This window comes from Microtus oregoni, unplaced genomic scaffold, assembly GCF_018167655.1.
Source record: "Microtus oregoni isolate MIOR12 unplaced genomic scaffold, Mior012 000029F_ref0000214, whole genome shotgun sequence".
Taxonomy (NCBI): domain Eukaryota; kingdom Metazoa; phylum Chordata; class Mammalia; order Rodentia; family Cricetidae; genus Microtus; species Microtus oregoni.
Genome location: NW_024543088.1, coordinates 19,343,064 through 19,358,418, shown reverse-complemented (window position 1 = coordinate 19,358,418; position 15,355 = coordinate 19,343,064). Strand labels below are relative to the sequence as shown.

The 15,355-nt window shown below is 53.7% G+C and overlaps 3 protein-coding genes across 12 annotated transcripts in view; 1 reads left to right on the top strand and 2 right to left on the bottom strand.

Moving 5' to 3' along the window:
* Med15 (mediator complex subunit 15) overlaps nt 1–5,512 on the top strand; it is a 62,634-nt gene extending 57,122 nt beyond the window's left edge. For 4 of the 5 annotated variants that reach the window (XM_041678166.1, XM_041678164.1, XM_041678163.1 and 1 more), the window contains 9 exons: nt 1,125–1,252; nt 1,358–1,485; nt 1,649–1,783; nt 1,856–1,919; nt 2,815–2,881; nt 3,211–3,371; nt 3,458–3,624; nt 3,891–3,989; nt 4,494–5,512. In XM_041678166.1, coding sequence (XP_041534100.1) covers nt 1,125–1,252; nt 1,358–1,485; nt 1,649–1,783; nt 1,856–1,919; nt 2,815–2,881; nt 3,211–3,371; nt 3,458–3,624; nt 3,891–3,989; nt 4,494–4,630 — 1,086 coding nt within the window. In that variant the 3' untranslated portion in view covers nt 4,631–5,512. Of the gene's footprint in view, nt 1–1,124; nt 1,253–1,357; nt 1,486–1,648; nt 1,784–1,855; nt 1,920–2,814; nt 2,882–3,210; nt 3,372–3,457; nt 3,625–3,890; nt 3,994–4,493 lie in introns of all 5 variants that reach the window. The other variant, XM_041678167.1, reaches the window with a different exon arrangement.
* A 533-nt stretch (nt 5,513–6,045) lies between these two features.
* Nucleotides 6,046–10,897, bottom strand: Ccdc74b (coiled-coil domain containing 74B). 3 transcript variants are annotated; one of them, XM_041677875.1, is made up of 9 exons: nt 10,525–10,896; nt 9,676–9,720; nt 8,688–8,747; nt 8,123–8,146; nt 7,865–8,030; nt 6,845–7,028; nt 6,684–6,763; nt 6,553–6,609; nt 6,046–6,394 (listed from the first exon to the last, which is right to left on the bottom strand). In XM_041677875.1, exons 1-9 carry the CDS (start codon nt 10,781–10,783, stop codon nt 6,151–6,153), a joined length of 1,119 nt encoding a protein of 372 aa, XP_041533809.1. In that variant the 5' UTR covers nt 10,784–10,896; the 3' UTR covers nt 6,046–6,150. The 3 variants fall into 3 exon arrangements, with proteins under 3 accessions (XP_041533809.1, XP_041533810.1, XP_041533811.1); XM_041677876.1 differs by lacking the exon at nt 8,123–8,146; XM_041677877.1 differs by lacking the exons at nt 8,123–8,146; nt 9,676–9,720 and having other exon boundaries at nt 10,525–10,897.
* The window catches only part of Smpd4 (sphingomyelin phosphodiesterase 4), a 47,344-nt gene continuing 42,535 nt past the window's right edge, over nt 10,547–15,355 (bottom strand). For 2 of the 4 annotated variants that reach the window (XM_041677871.1, XM_041677872.1), the window contains one exon: nt 13,570–15,197. In XM_041677871.1, coding sequence (XP_041533805.1) covers nt 14,868–15,197 — 330 coding nt within the window. In that variant the 3' untranslated portion in view covers nt 13,570–14,867. Of the gene's footprint in view, nt 10,679–13,569; nt 15,198–15,355 lie in introns of those variants that run through there. The other 2 variants (XR_005976560.1, XR_005976559.1) reach the window with 2 other exon arrangements.

The following is a 15,355-nucleotide window of genomic DNA, read 5'->3' as shown; positions in this document are numbered from 1 at the left end:
TCATAAGTAGTAGTCTTTGCCCAACAATCTCCATGATGTGGCAGAGATGGTGTGGGGAGATGTGGCAGTATGGCTCCACTTGGGCATCAGTGTCTAGTAAGCTGGGAGAGGCACCTGAGTGACTTGATCTACAGACTGGCTGGCTGGCCTGTGAGCCACAAGAAGCAAGCTGTGGGGGTGCTTGGTGCACAGTGATCGACTTGGGTAGAAGAAGTGCTTCCTTGGATGCTTGGGGCCTTTTGAGTTGGTATGGCCTCCAGGGTGTCCCAGGATAGCAAGAGACCAATGGGCAGCAGTCTCTCCACCTAGAACAGCCTTCCTACGCTTCTCTGCTGAAAAGTGGGAGCAGGTACATCCTGTTCCCTTTGCCTGGTTCTGTGCTTTCAGTCCCTGGAGTTCTTAGATAGTCAGTGGCCCTGGTGCTAGTGGTGGTGCAGTCAGCCCTGTGTCTGTTGTCCGAATGTGCGCTGACAGCAGAGGGCAGCCACTTTGTGGGCAGAGCCAGGCCTCTGAGCCCAGGGATCTCTGATACTCATCCCTTCAAGTGGGCTCTGCCAGGCTAGCCAGAGGTGCTGTGGAATCAGTGTAGTACCGCTTACAGATATGCACATGACTCCTTGGCCATCCATCTCACCCCAGTTAAGATAGGGTGAGGCGGCAGCATCTGCACAAGTCACAGCCACTTCGTTCAAGACCTCATCCTTGGAGCTAGAGTCAGACAGGAAGACTCAGGGAGGCACACAGGAAGACTGTCTCCATAGGCTAGCAAAGAACTGTCTTTACTGATCCTCAGAGAAGTGTTTCCTAGGTTAGGCAGAGCAAAAAGCCTTTCTAGGCTCCCTCCTTACACACAAATGCTTGAGAAACAAGTCGTTACCACAGCTATGCCAGCCCAGAAACCTGAAATCCTCATGGGCCTCCTCCAAGGAGCCAGGCTGCCCGCCTGGCCTTCTTCCACCCTCTTGGATACCATGTGCTGTATGCACCCAGAGGTGAGGCTTGTGCCTGAGTGTATAGCATCTTGAAGAAAAAAAAAGGGTGTATAAGATGAGAGGTCGGACCAGTGGGTGCTTTGGGAAGGGTGCATGTATAGCATGGAGCTGGTTAAGTCTCTCCACTTCCAGGTCAGCCAAAGCAGCCTCACCATGCTGTCCTCACCATCGCCGGGCCAGCAGGTGCAGACCCCACAGTCGATGCCCCCTCCTCCACAGCCCTCCCCACAACCTGGCTCACAGCCCAACTCCAATGTCAGGTAGGCTGGTGGGGGTGCACACATGCTTCATCCTCCCTTCACCCCTTTTGACATGGCTGGCATGGTGTTCTGGGCTCAGACCTGCTTTTATTCACTTGGCTGCAGCTCCGGCCCTGCCCCATCCCCCAGCAGCTTCCTGCCTAGCCCCTCACCACAGCCTTCTCAGAGCCCAGTGACAGCACGCACCCCACAGAACTTCAGCGTCCCCTCCCCTGGACCTTTAAACACCCCTGGTAAGTTGGGCCTGGGCTGGGTGGACAGCTCTACAAGGCGCCTAATATCCCTTCCCCTCCCAAGGTCTCAAGTTGTGTAAAGATCTCATGGGACCCCCAGACCTGTTGTGACACCTGCCCCACAGGTTGTAGCCATCCATCTTACCCATCCTGTCCTTTGCAGTGAACCCCAGCTCTGTCATGAGCCCAGCTGGTTCCAGCCAGGCTGAAGAACAACAGTATCTGGACAAGCTGAAGCAGTTGTCCAAGTACATTGAGCCCCTGCGACGCATGATCAACAAGATTGACAAGAATGAAGGTAGGCTGGCCCAGGCCAGGACGGGGCCGGGACATGCAGGGCCTGTTTCTTAGTGTCCCCTTCCTTTCCTAGACAGAAAAAAGGACCTCAGTAAGATGAAGAGCCTGCTGGACATTCTCACTGACCCCTCTAAGCGGTGAGCACTGCTCTAGGACTTTGGGAGGGACTGTGTTGTACCACAACTCACAGAGTCCCCAAGACTTGGTGACAGTGTGGGCTTAACAAAGGGTCCAGCAGCTCTGTGGACCATACCTGAAGCAAGGATGACTTCACAAGTAGGTGTGTGCTGAAGCTTCAACCCTGCCTGCTGTCCCAGCACCCACCTTTCTACCCTGCCCAAGGCTTCGTGGGCCTCACACTTCCTCCTATGGTTGTCATAGCCTGCCTGGTTCATGGTACACTATCCTAGGTCCTGGTTTGTAGTGGCCCCACCTGCAGCTACCCATGACAACTGAGTCTGCCTTTGGACTCTTCCTAACTTGCCAGTGGCCTTTGGCAGACTGCTGCGTCTCACCCGTGTGCTGTGGGCCCAGCTGCAGCTGTGTGCACTAATTGTAAAGACAAACCCAAATGAGGCCTATCAGAAGCTCGTGGATGACATTGGGCTGCCAGGCTTCCACCGCCTATGCCCACCAGCCATAGGGTACAGTTAATGGCAGTGTTGAGGACTACGGTGTCCGTGGGTATGTCTGCACACCGACTGAGGCGTCACAGCCCTGCCTGACTTCAGGAAGACTCTTCCAGTTGTCTGGCAGTCACTGCTGGGTAAGGCCTGCTGGAGCTACACAGTCCTCCAGGCCCTCTTAGGTTAGAGCCCTTCAAGCCACAGGGCCAAGATTGCACAAGAGCTGGCCCAGATGAGACTGAGTCCTGCGGGTCTGTTCTGGAAGACGCTAGTGGGCTGGGAGTCCTGTGATGGCTTCCAGTGGCCGAGGCCCCAGAGGCTACCTAGATGGTGGTCAGGACCAGCCTCCAAGAGTCGCCTGCCCTAGCCCTCCAGCAGAGTATCAGATCATGTGTCCTCTCCTTAGGTGTCCCTTGAAGACCTTGCAGAAGTGTGAGATTGCCCTGGAGAAACTCAAGAATGACATGGCAGTGGTGAGTGGAGCCCAAGGGTCAGAAGTTAGTGCTCTCAAGGAACCTGATTTCATCTGGAAATTCTACCCAAGGAGCAAGGAGGGCAGAAGTCACTCTCAGAGCCCAATCCTTCCTTCTACCCCTGTGTTTGCTAGTTCTGTTCAGGCCCTGCCCTGAGGATGTGGGCACTGGGGTGGGAATGAGGCTGCAGGCTGGAATGTGTTCAGAATCAGCTACCATTGTCTGCACTCTGTCTGGTAGAGGCTGTGGAGGACCCTGGAGTCTGGAAGACTCTTCAAAATGATGAGGCTTTGAGCCCAGGCCACTGACCCTTTCTGTCTTGTCTCTAGCCCACACCCCCACCACCCCCAGTTCTTCCAACCAAACAGCAGGACCTGTGCCAGCCACTCCTAGATGCAGTCCTGGCCAACATCCGTTCACCTGTCTTCAACCATTCCCTGTACCGCACATTCGTGCCCGCCATGATGGCCATCCATGGCCCACCTATTGTGTATGTATATCCGGGTTGGGCCTCATGATAAGCAGCAGCCAGAAGCTGTGTGGCATCTGCATAATAACTTTAGTCCCCTCCTCCAGGTCCCCAGTGGTATGTTCCCGGAAGCGCAGATTTGAGGAAGACGAGCGGCAGAGCATCCCCAATGTGCTGCAAGGTGAAGTGGCCAGGTTGGACCCCAAGTTCCTGGTGAACTTGGACCCTTCTCACTGTAGCAACAACGGTGCTGTCCACCTGATTTGCAAGCTGGGTGAGTGTCCAGGGGTGTAGGTGTGGTGGTTTGCCATCCATGCTCAGGCCAGTCTCCAGGGCCTTCAAGCTACACACGTGCTCACACGGCCTGCCATACTGCAGCTCTAGCCTCACCTCTCATTCCCTGTCCCAACTCCCCAGCTCCCCCCAGCACCTGAGTCCATGCATTCAATCCTTCTCCACCAAAGCAGGGATGAGGTGAGCAGGGTTGTGTCGGCTCGCCAGGCTGTCAGCTGGTTCACATGTGCAGTTCTTGTGTTCCAGATGACAAGGACCTCCCTAGTGTGCCACCACTGGAGCTCAGTGTGCCTGCTGACTACCCTGCTCAGAGCCCGATGTGGATCGACCGTCAGTGGCAGTATGGTGGGTGAACCTAGAAAAACCATTGGAGACCCAAGGCAGGCAGGATCATCTCTGCACATCCAGGGTCCCTATACAGCGGAAAGATACCTCACATCTCCCCAGTAGGCAGGATAGGCTGGACTGCAGTTGCCTGGAGAAAGAAGGGCCACTGTGTCCTTTGCCCCTTGCCAACAGTTTCGGGGCACCTGTCAAGTGGGGGAGGGCAGTCAAGTTCATGGTATTCCTTTGGAGTTCATGGTATTCCATGGTATTCCCAGGGCCACCAGCAGCAGTTCATGTAGCTCTGTCTGTGTGATCGGGCTCCAGAGAGAGCCCCTGGGGTGGAATAATCAATCCCTAAGGCTCTGCTGGCACACAGCAGGGACTGTCTGGGGCTCCATACAAATTCCAGTTCTTAGCACAGGAGACTAAGAGGTGGCACCCCTTCCTGGAAGTGACGCAAGAGCTGGCTCAGGGGCTGCTGCCTTGCCAGGCCCGGCACTCATGGTTGCTGCTGTGTTGCAGATGCCAACCCCTTTCTGCAGTCAGTGCACCGGTGCATGACCTCCAGGCTGCTGCAGCTTCCCGACAAGCACTCTGTCACAGCCCTGCTCAACACCTGGGCCCAGAGCATCCACCAGGCCTGCCTCTCAGCTGCCTAGCAAGCTGAACTTGAGGACCAGCGGCAGCCCCTGCTGCGGAGTTCACACCACTACCATATGTTACCGGGGGTTGGCTTCCTAGAGGGCCTGGCTTAGGCTAGCTTTCCTGCTTTTCCTTCTGCCTTGGGACTGTCAGATGTTTCCCCATGCTTGTGCAGTATTGATCAGGGAGCTGTGGAGCTGGCTGCACGAGGGCCTGGGATGTTCCCAGGAAGGCTTCCCATTGATTTCTTCCAGAAGTCAGGCCCAACACTTCCTACAGCCTTCCTGGACTCCATGTCCACTGAGCAGCATGAGAACTCGGGTCCCATCTAAGCGTCTCTGTCACAGTCCATTGTACTTGTGTCTGGAGAATGTCGAGGACATAGGAAACTCCCACTATACACAGAGTTCTCCAGTCACAGTATGGGGTTCAGGTTGTGCCTCATAAGGTACATGGACACCTCACTATGAATACTTCTGAATCTAGGGCCTAGGTTTCAGTTTGAAGGAAAGGCCAGTAAGGCAGCGGCAGCAGCAGGTTCTCTGCTGCTAGCAGGACCTCAGCTTCATGGATCTCCTCAGTGCTGTGAGAAGGACCAGCTGGGGCGGGGGCTGCCCCTGACATTCCTATGCCACTCTTGGGTGAAGGGCCTTTGTCAGTGCTGTGAGACATGAGCGGCTGGTCAGATACTGTCATTGGGACCCACAGCCTCAGAACACCGTATTCTTATTATCTGTACTGCCACCAGGAGCGTGGGCTTCCTTCAGAACGCTGCCCTAAGGCACTTGCCACGCTGGGCTGTAATGGGTAGCGCTCTGGTGAAAAGAAATTCCCCCTTTTTATATGTGCACTACTCTGTTATATGATTCTTAAAATAAATTTATTATTCCTGTGTTTGTCAGGAGTTTACTGTGTCTACCTTTTGTGAGTTTGGGCCCACTGGCAGGGCACTGTCCGTCTTAGGGTCCTTGGATCTCATCTACTTCCTGACATCGCCTCCTGATTCAGGCCCTGGTCTAGTTTACTGAGATTAATGTAAGGGTGGGTAGTGGAGGGGTGAGGCTCTGATGCTGGGTAGGAGTAGGCGCAGGCTGGCCACTTCCGGGTGGCAGCTGCTGGCCTGAGGTAGAGTGTGATCTGGAGAAGACAGTTTTCCCTCCAGCAGGTGAGCCCAGCATGATTGGTGTCCAGGCAGCCAAGGCAGTGTTCTCAGTCATGCCCATGTACCTAGAAGGCAGCCCGCAGGCCAGTCAAGGAAGGAAGCCAGCTGGCCCCAAAATGCCTTGAGACTGCTGGTGCACAGCACCCCTAGGCTGTGCCAGTTCTGGCTGCCTAGATGGAGCAGGCACTTCCAGAGCAGCAGGGACACCTGTCAGCTGTGAGGAAAGAAGCTTAGGACTTCCAAGTTTCCAGAAACAGTTTTATTTTCAGTCCGTGGGTAGTAGAATAACATTTTATAATGTGCTTTTGCATAGATGCAGGAATAGTAAAATAATAGAGAAAATAGACAGTTACTTCAATTCTGAGAACAAGTACTTTATCTGTCATGGGTTCTGTCTGTCTTGGAATTTCGTGTGGCTGAAAAGTAGGGCTGATGTGAACCACTATCAAGAGAGGATGACTGGCCCCCAGGGCGCCGGCCCAGCAGCACGGAGCGGTGCAGCCGCCGGCTCTGCACTACTTGCAGCCTTTTCTGCCGCTCAGCAAAGTTGGTTTTCAGGCTTTGCTTCAGTGCAGGCAGGATGGCACGCTCTGTCGCAGGCATTGGGCTCAGAATTAGGCTGGGTGGAGGAAAGCATGGTCAGGGCAGGCATCTGCCAGCTGCCTCAGGGTAACCTGAACCAGTCGCTGGGCTAAGAGCAGGGCCTGCCTGGCTTTAACTCTGGACACCCTACCCTTCTGTCCCTGGGGGCACCCACTCCCTGTGTCTGGGACTTACCACTTCTTAGAGAGGCCCTTGGCGGTGACCTTGGGGAACTGCATGGACTCCTGGTCCCTGGGAAAGAAAGTTAGCCATGATGCCCACACCTCCTCTGGGCTGGGGCAGGGCGCCGGGCACAAGGCACTCACTTTGGAGAGCCCAGCCCAACCTCCTCAGCTGCAGCTTTGGGCCTTTGATTCCCTTCCAGGAGTGACTTGAGGTGCTGTAGCTGAAAAGCAGGGAGAGGCATGGTGGGTACAGTGTCCCGTGTCACTGGCATGCAGGGTCATATGCCTGCCCAAGGCCTCACCTCCTGAGCCTGCAGGAGGTTGGCGTTCCACAGCTGACGGATGATCACCTCACACTGCTGCACTGTGGTGGGCTTGCGCAGGCACGGGGGCAGGCCCAGTATGGAGGCCATCCCTGTTCCTTGCCTGCCATGGCTGCCCCCCACCAACGTGGCCCCTGAATTGGAAGCCTCTGCATCCTCGTCTCTGAAACATTACAGCAGCACGGAGGCGACCTGTGGGAATGGTCTAGCCACCCACCCACAGCCTCCCTGCCTGCCAGTGTGGAAGAGGTCGGGCTCCATTGCCCACTAGCCAGGGTGCTCCAGAGCCAACCGTGACCCAGGTCTCTCTTCTGCCTTGTTGAGGGAGCTACTAGCTAGCTGCCAGGTAACCTTATCCCACATGTTTCTTGCCCACAGGAGTTCCAGGAATTGGGGCCTCAGAGAAGGCCGAGCCTGACTACTGGGAAAACTGGGGTCCCAGAGTTGGCTCTTGCTCTGCTCTGCTAACCCATGTCTCGCAAAGGCAAACTGATCAGACGCCAGCTCCAGTCTTGTCGGGCACAGGAATCCTACTCAGTGTTCTTGGTAAAAACAGACTATAGCCGGGTGTGGTGGCTCACACCTGTAACCCTCATACACAGGAGGCAGAGGCAGGGAAAGGCCTACAGGGTAAGTTCCAAGCCAGCCAGGTCTGCATATCAAGACCCTTGGCCCTGGGGACCCCACCCTCCCTCCTGGCAAACTAATTAGGCCAAATCACTTTCTGTCTCTTCTCTGAGAAAATAGCAATTTAGGGGTTTCCACTGGTCCCCTGTAGGTGAGGTCAACCAGGGGTCTCTGCAGGACCCCCAGGGGAGAGAAGAAAGTAGAGGCCAGTAGAACAGCAAGCAACCTGGCAGCTGCCTGCTCCCTGGAGCCCATTTTCATCAAAATGGAGTCAGGTCTATGGAGATGCTGGTCCCATGGTGGAAACCTATTAAGGGTAAGCTTGGGGCCCTTGGGGTGCAGGCCTGGTCCTCGGGTGCAAGCAGGCCTTACTTGGCCTGTCCCTGCACCCCAGAGGCCTTGTCCAGCTGGCTGCTGTGGAACAAGGCAGCACTGCTGAGTGACTGCTCTTCCAGCTCTGTCTTTTGGAGGGCGTCAGACTTCAGCTCTTGCTTCTTGAAGGAGCTGGGCTGGGGCTTGGTCTTGCCTTGAGAGTTGGCTGCAGGGCACACCAACAGGGCCATCACAAAAGGCCTTAGAAGCCACTGACCCATTCTCTAGGATCAACCAATGGACCCAAGTAGCCCTGACCCTCCATCAGTTTCCTCCGCTGTCCTGAAGAGAGGGAAGGAATAAAGTTGGGAGGGTGAAGCCTGTGGTAGCGCCTGCTGGACGTGCCAGGTTAGTCACGTGGAGGACGCTGGCTTCCGTTTTGGGGTAGAAGAAACTAGATGCCTGGGATCTGGCCTGCGTGCATTCATTCACCCGGGGCTGCTGCTATGAAGCTGGCTAGCCTCCTATAGAAGGTGAATGTAAGAAGAGGCTCTGTATTTTGTCTGGGCAGGGGCTGGGGGCTATGGGTGGAGCACATACCACCCTCCCAGAAGGAAACAGACTGGGTTGAGTTCCTCTGTTAATGACACAGCTACTCACTACCCCAAAGAGTGGGCCTGCTACAGCATCTGGCTATGCCACACTGACAGCCAGGCTTCGTCCTCCTAGGGAGCCTCACCTCAAGGACTCCTGTCCCACAGACCCTTTTACTGGGTGTTTCTGTACATAGGATATTGGGGCTGCCCCCTTTGCCAAAGACAAGGATTTTCAACTCTCTAGGCAGCACGACCCACTGACTGTCCAGCCTAGGGCCCTGGCTCACCGGATGCTGTGGAGTTGGAGGCAGACTTGTTGGACTGAAGACTGGATGTAGAGAGACTGCCTGTGGGGAAGACGCAGGGCTCAGCCGGAGAACCCGCTTCCGGCAGGACTGTGTCCCACACTTCCTTATGGTAGCTACACACCCAGGTGAGCCCCCACAGGAGCAGTCACCCCAGGCTTCTGCAGGGGCCAGCTGCCAAGCAGAAGTCCTGTGACCAAAGAAGCAGCAGGCCCTAAGGCATGTCTTGGATCAAGCATGGCATCTACTTCCATCTCTACGTCCTGCCGGGGCCGGGCCACCAGCTTGGGCTGCACTGGGTTCATAACAGGTCATCCTGCCCTGCTGAAGAGCCCTCCTATTCTCTGCATGCCTTCATGAAGAGGAAGCCTGGGCATGCCAGGCCTGGGATATTTATTTACAAGCAGACATCTTTAACAATCAGATTACCAAATAACCTGAAAGTTTATTAGGGGAGGGAACCTAGGTACTCAGCTGATGTGCCCTTGGGCTGTGCTATGTTGGAGGACCAACAAGAAGAGCAAGCCACAGTGGGCAGGAGGAAGTGCTCTGGATACTGGCTAGTTCTCAGGCCCCTAAGGTTGCTGTGGAGATAGCAGGAAGGAGTCCCCAAAGGGAGTATGCTGAGAGACACCTCACTCAAGTGTAAGGAAGCAGTGGCTCGGGGCTAGGGATCCAGGGGCAGGTATCACAGCAGCCATTGACCTACCAGGGTAATGAGGGTCAGGGGATGGGGGCTGCCACGGGGCTGCACCAGTTGCAGGAGTTCGGCTCAGCAGCCGGAGCGTCTGCAGCCTCCCTACTGTTCCTACTGCACAGTCCCTACTCCTCATGCCTGTGGTGCTGAGAGCCAGCAAACCAGCTGTGGCTGGGGAAAGTGGCCCATACTGGTCCCCCTGAGTTAGCACGCAGGGCTCGGTGCTGCCACGTGGGCATGAGTGGTGCTTCCCAGCAAACAGCTGAGTCCTACCTTTTTTCTGAGGTTTCTCGTTCATGATTAGTTTGTAGTGGAGATCTGAAAGCAAGCAAAGACTCCTTATCACACCTACAATCTATAGCCACTCAGAGCAGAAGTGTGGCTCCTCTTTACATGGGTCCCACCAGAAATGCCTCTGGCTGATCCCTGTCATCCTCAGGCCAGCCTGGAACAGGGCTGCTGAAGTAAGACAGGATGGCTGGCCTTCCAGGGTCCCCTGGCAATGGTTAGCGGGGTATGACATGGGGCTGGTCCGTCAAAGCATAGAGAGGGAGTTCTAATGTAGTAGGATGCCCAGTGAAATAATCTTTGGCATTCCAGGTAGAAACAGTACCAGAAAGAGGGAGAAAACTGAGGCCACAGGTCCTGAGTGGGAGGAAGTTGAGCAGCGCTAGTTAAGGTGTGAGGCAGAGTGAATAGCAGTCATGTCACACTGGGGCCTAAAGTTCCGGGCAGGCCAAGCCTTGGGGATGGGGAGCATGTAGGGTGCCCCGCCCCGGTTGGAAGGGATGCAAGGCAGTATCCAAGCAATCCCTGCCAAAGATCTGTATGTGTTTAGTTGGTGACCATTTACTCGCATTTGCTCTGCTGTTTAACTTCCGCAACGGTTTTAAACAATGAGCTGGGCCGTACTCTGCGCTGGGCAGAGTGCACAGAAAGACCAGCATTTGCCTGGGCTGGTGGGCACAAACGAACCACATGAGGACTAACTAAGCCCTGTAGGCAAGCGCAAGCCCTACTAAAGAGAAGCCACCCACGTTCTTCCCCGCACCCGGAGACTGTTCAGAGTTGATGGCTGCGGCATTCGGGCTGTAAATGCTGGGCTAGCACCCAGAGGCTCACCCTTGTTCTCCCGCTTCAGGTGCTCGATCTCCTCGTGGAGTTTGACTAGCGTCTCCGAGTGCTGCTGCTGTAGGAACTGCAGGCTCTTCTCCAGGTCCAGGATCCGCTTCTGTGCCTCGCTGAGCCCGAGCGGAGCCTGCTGCGTCCCCGCGTGCTGCAGGCCGACAGGAAGGCGCGGGCGTGGGCGGGTCGCACTCCGGGAGCCTGGGGCCGCGGAGCTGGGGGGCCGTGCCCCGGCCGCCACCCCTGCCCGGCTCATGAAGGTGCCTCCGCCACTCAGTACCCGCTGCGGGAGCCTGGCGCCCGGTCGCCGTGGGAACGGGCGCGCCGGAGAGGGCGGGGCGCGCCATGGGGCGGGGCCTGCGGCCGCGTTCTGTCCAGAGGAACGCGCCTGTCTCCCGAACTGTTTTGTGTGTGCGGGTGCATGCTTTATTTAGCATTTTAGCTAAACTCTGTCCTCCTTGCTAGCTGGGCAGGCCCGGAGCCCCAGGATCCTCCCATCTCCCCGCCGCTCAGTGCTAAGATCCTGGACGTGCGCCTTCCCTCCTCACTTCTCATGTGGGTGCTAGGGAACGAATTTAGGAACTCATACTGGGGCTGCAATCACTATACCTGCTGAGCCACCATCCTAGCCCGCTGGTGCCACAGCACTGATATTTAAAGTTGGTCTTAGTCTTCCGCTTTAATAGCTTACTTTTAAACAACGATAGTTTTTAAAAATCTTCTAACACTCATAGAATCTTTGTGGGTGTAAGAAGAAAAAAGGAAGGAGGGAGGGAGGGAGGGAAGGAGGGAGGGAGAAAGCTGCCTAAACCCGTACCTGAGAGACTTAAAGAACAAGAGAGCCTTTTATTCCAGCACTTGGGAAGCAAAGGCAGGAGGATCTTTGTGAGTTCAAGGTCAGCCTGGTCTACACAGTGAGTTCCAGGACAGCCAGGGCTACCTAGTGAGATCCTGTCTCAAAAAAACAAAACAACTAACAATCTTTAACAAAAAACAAAAAGAGAGCTGTTTGAAGGAAGCATTTGCTTTTCTGTCCAGAGAACCCAGTTAGCAGGACCTGAAATAAGAAAGCCCAACTTAGGGCTGGAGAGATAGCTCAGAGGTTAAGAGCACTGACTGTTCTTCCAGAGGTACTGAGTTCAATTCCCAGGAACCACATGGTGGCTCACAGCCATCTACAATGAGGTCTGGTGCCCTCTTCTGGTATGCAAGCATACATGGAAGGAATGTTGTATACATAATAAATAAATCTTTTTCTTTAAAAAAGAAAGCCCAACTTAGTTTTACGCAAGTCTGTAGGAGTGCATACTATTGGTGTGCCCTGCCCATAGAGGCAGTGACCCCCTAGAGCTGGAGCTACAGGTTCTCTGCAAGAGCAGGAAGCTCTCTTAACTGCTGGATCATCTCTCCAGCCTCACAGCAGGCACTCTTAGCCACTTGGAAACCAAACTGTTTGTTTGTTTGAACCACAATCTAGTTATGTAGGACAAGCTGGCCTTGACCTCAGAGTTCTGTCTTTGCTTCCTGGAGACCAGACCATTTATTCATTTGGTCATTCGTTTATTTATTAATTTATTCGAGACATAGTTGAGCCTGTGCTTCCTGGAGACCATTCATTCATTCCTTCCTTCATTTGAGACTTAGTCTAGCTATGTAGGCCAAGTTGGCTTTGAACTCAGAGATCCATCTCTGCTTCCTGAATCCCGGGATTAAAGGCAAGCACCACCATGTCTGGTTTCAAAACTAAATTTCTTTTCTTTTTTAAGACTTAATTATTATATACAGTGTTCTGCCTGCACACTAGAAGAGGGTACCAGATCTCATAATAGATGGCCGTGAGACACTTTTGTGCTTCAATCTCAGCACTGCAGAGGCAGGCAGCTCTGTAATTCTGAGGCTATCCTGGTCTACATAGTTAGTTCCAGGCCAGCCAGAGCTACACAGTGAAATCCTATCTTCAAAACAAACACAGAAACAAATTTTAAAAAGCCCATTTCAAACTGATAGTGGAAGCTAACAGCTATAATTCTAGCCTAGGATACATACTGAGTTTCAGCGTAGGTTACAGTGAGAAAAAGAAAAAGCAAAACCCAGGGAGATGACTTAGTTGAGTGACCTAGTTATTTTCTGTTGTGATCAACACCATGACCAAAAAACAAAATGGGAAAGGGTTTATTTTAGCTTACAGGTTATAGTCTGTCATGCAGAAGCCAACACAAGAACTCAAGGCAGGAGCCTGAAGCAGAAACCAATAAAGGAAGGATCACTGCTAATGGGCTTGCTCCTAGGCTGTCTAGGCCCACCTGTCTAGGGATAGCACCACCCAAAGCAGGCTAGGCTAAACAATCAAGAAAAGGTGCCACATATAACTCCTCAGCTCAAGTTCCCTTTCCCAGCTTTATCAAGTAGATAACTGAAGCTACTATGTCAGATGAGAAACTTACTGGGAAGCCTGAATTCAATCCATCAAACCCACGAGACAGAAGAAAGCCGATTCCTTCAGCTTCTCCTGTGCCCTCCATACACACACTATGGCACATATGCACATACTCCGTCCCTTCCCCCACTACAGGGGGCACGGAGGGGTAGTCAGGGTGGATATGACCAATACATTTTGTGTGTGTGTGTATACACACACACACACACATATATAACTGTCAGAGTAAAAAAAAAACATTAAAAAGACTCATCTCATAAATATTGATAGTCATGCTGGGCACAGTGGCACACCTTTAATCCCAGCTCTTGGGAGGCAGAGGCAGGCGGACCTCTGAGTTCTGAAATCAGCCTGGCCTACAGAGTGAGTTCTGGGACAACCAAGGCTACACAGAGAAACTGTCTCAAACCCCCTTTTCCTACCCCACCACCCCCCAAAAAGAAAAATACTGATAGACAGGGTTATTGATAAGGGTTAGTCATTCAGAAGCTTTGACCAGGGGAATTGGGGACACAGGACACTCAAATGGCAACCGCCCCTCCCCCCATAAGGGGGCTGTACTCCTGGGAAGATGCTGGCCTGGAGCTCGCTAGCATATATCCAGCACTCATGACTCTTCTGGGGGCTCAACGATTGGATACGGACACTGCAAAAGACTGGGGTTTGTTCCCCAGCACACAGCGACACCTCTCTGACCTCCTTCAGCAATGCATGTGATGCACAGACACAAGCAACACTTACTCCATAAAATAACATTAACATTCTTTAAAAAATTAAAAAGCTTCTGGAAGCCAGAGGTGATGCTTGTTCCGGAGGGACTCTCAAGGCACCCAGAGTTAAAGTGACAGACACTAGGGAAGCAACAGGACTCCCAGGCAGAAAGGACTGCGTGTGTGATGAGATAGAGATGCCACTGTGTTCAGTAGCTTGCTCCAATGCTTCCTGAGTGCCCAGGGACCCCATGCAGGTGAATGTGCTAAAAATTCAGCCCAGACAGTGAAGGTCTCCGAAGAATGGTTTATTCGGATCCTTGGTTTGGTCAGTTATGTTTTGGGTCGACTTTTGGTCATGGGTCCCATGATGTATTCTGAAATTACATTGAAATACAAAGCCCAGGGTTAAAACTTGAAAAAAAGAAGTTTGTTTTGTTTTTAACAACAGCTGTGCACACCCAGAACAAAGGGCTGCTTTAAAAACACCATGGAGATGCTGCTGCTGCTGGTGTCACCTGCGGGACAGCCATGAGGCCTCAGGTGTCTGGGCTTTGACTGTCAAGGTGTCCTTCTTTCACAGAGCCGTTGTGTTACAAAGGTGACCTTCCCTAGAAGTCCTTGGTTTTACAGGTGAATCCAACACTGCTGCATTGTGTCCACAGAAGCTGGAAGGACCCAACTCCATCCCCAAGTGGCTGAGGACCAGTGGCCATCTTCAACACTTGCCTGCCACGTGGCACTGTGGGGCCTGGAACCCATTCTGCCTACCTCACAGAGAGACCAGGGCAGGACCAGCTCCCATAGAGCCCAGGCTTAGAGCCTGCTGTGGGCACACTAGCTCCTGAGCTCTGCACAGCAAAACAGTAAAATGGTTACCAAGGCCTTGATTACTAGCTTAGTCACTTGTGGGACCTTAGGCTGAAGGTGAGGACCCATGGCCAGCACTGATTGTCCTACAGAATGGCCCCTGAGCCTTCTGACGTCATCCCTTACATTCCTAGCTGGAACACTCCTTCCTACTTTAGGTTCCTCTAAGTAACTCCATCTTTGCAGGAACCCCACTCCCAAGAACTCTGAAGATGACCTACCCCTCTATTCCTGGCTTTGAAGCAACCTTCCAGGGTCTCTCAGGCCCAGGAATGGGTCATGTATCGACTCCCACAAGTCTGCTCAGGAGAGATGTCAGCAGGTCAGAGCTGGTGCAGCTTCCCCCGCTCAGTGAGCAGTGTCATAGCTATGGCATAGAGGAGGTAGCCTAGGACCAGGAGCAAGGAGCAGGACAGGGGTCCAATACAGAACAGAGAGGCCACAAAAAAAGCCATCAGGAGCAGGAGCAGCGTCCGGTAACTGCCCAGGAAACGCAGGCTGAGCCTGGGGCCCCGGGCAGGACTGGTCACCTGCCTCCGCCCCACAGGGCTCAGCAGATGTCTGTTGCTCAGGGCTGGCTCAGTGAGGTGATAACGACAGAAGCTGCCAAGGAAGTCATTCCGGGAACACAGAGCTGCCATCTGGCCTGCAAACTGAGTAACAAGCATGGTCTCAGCAGTGTTGGGGACAGCAGAGCACCCTCTATTCCAGGCTTCCTCACTCTCTACCCAGACTTGGATCAAGCAGGGCTGTGAAGGGGAAGATGCTGCCTGGGGCAGGAGCGCTCTCTGGAAGCCCAGTTGCCCCAGCT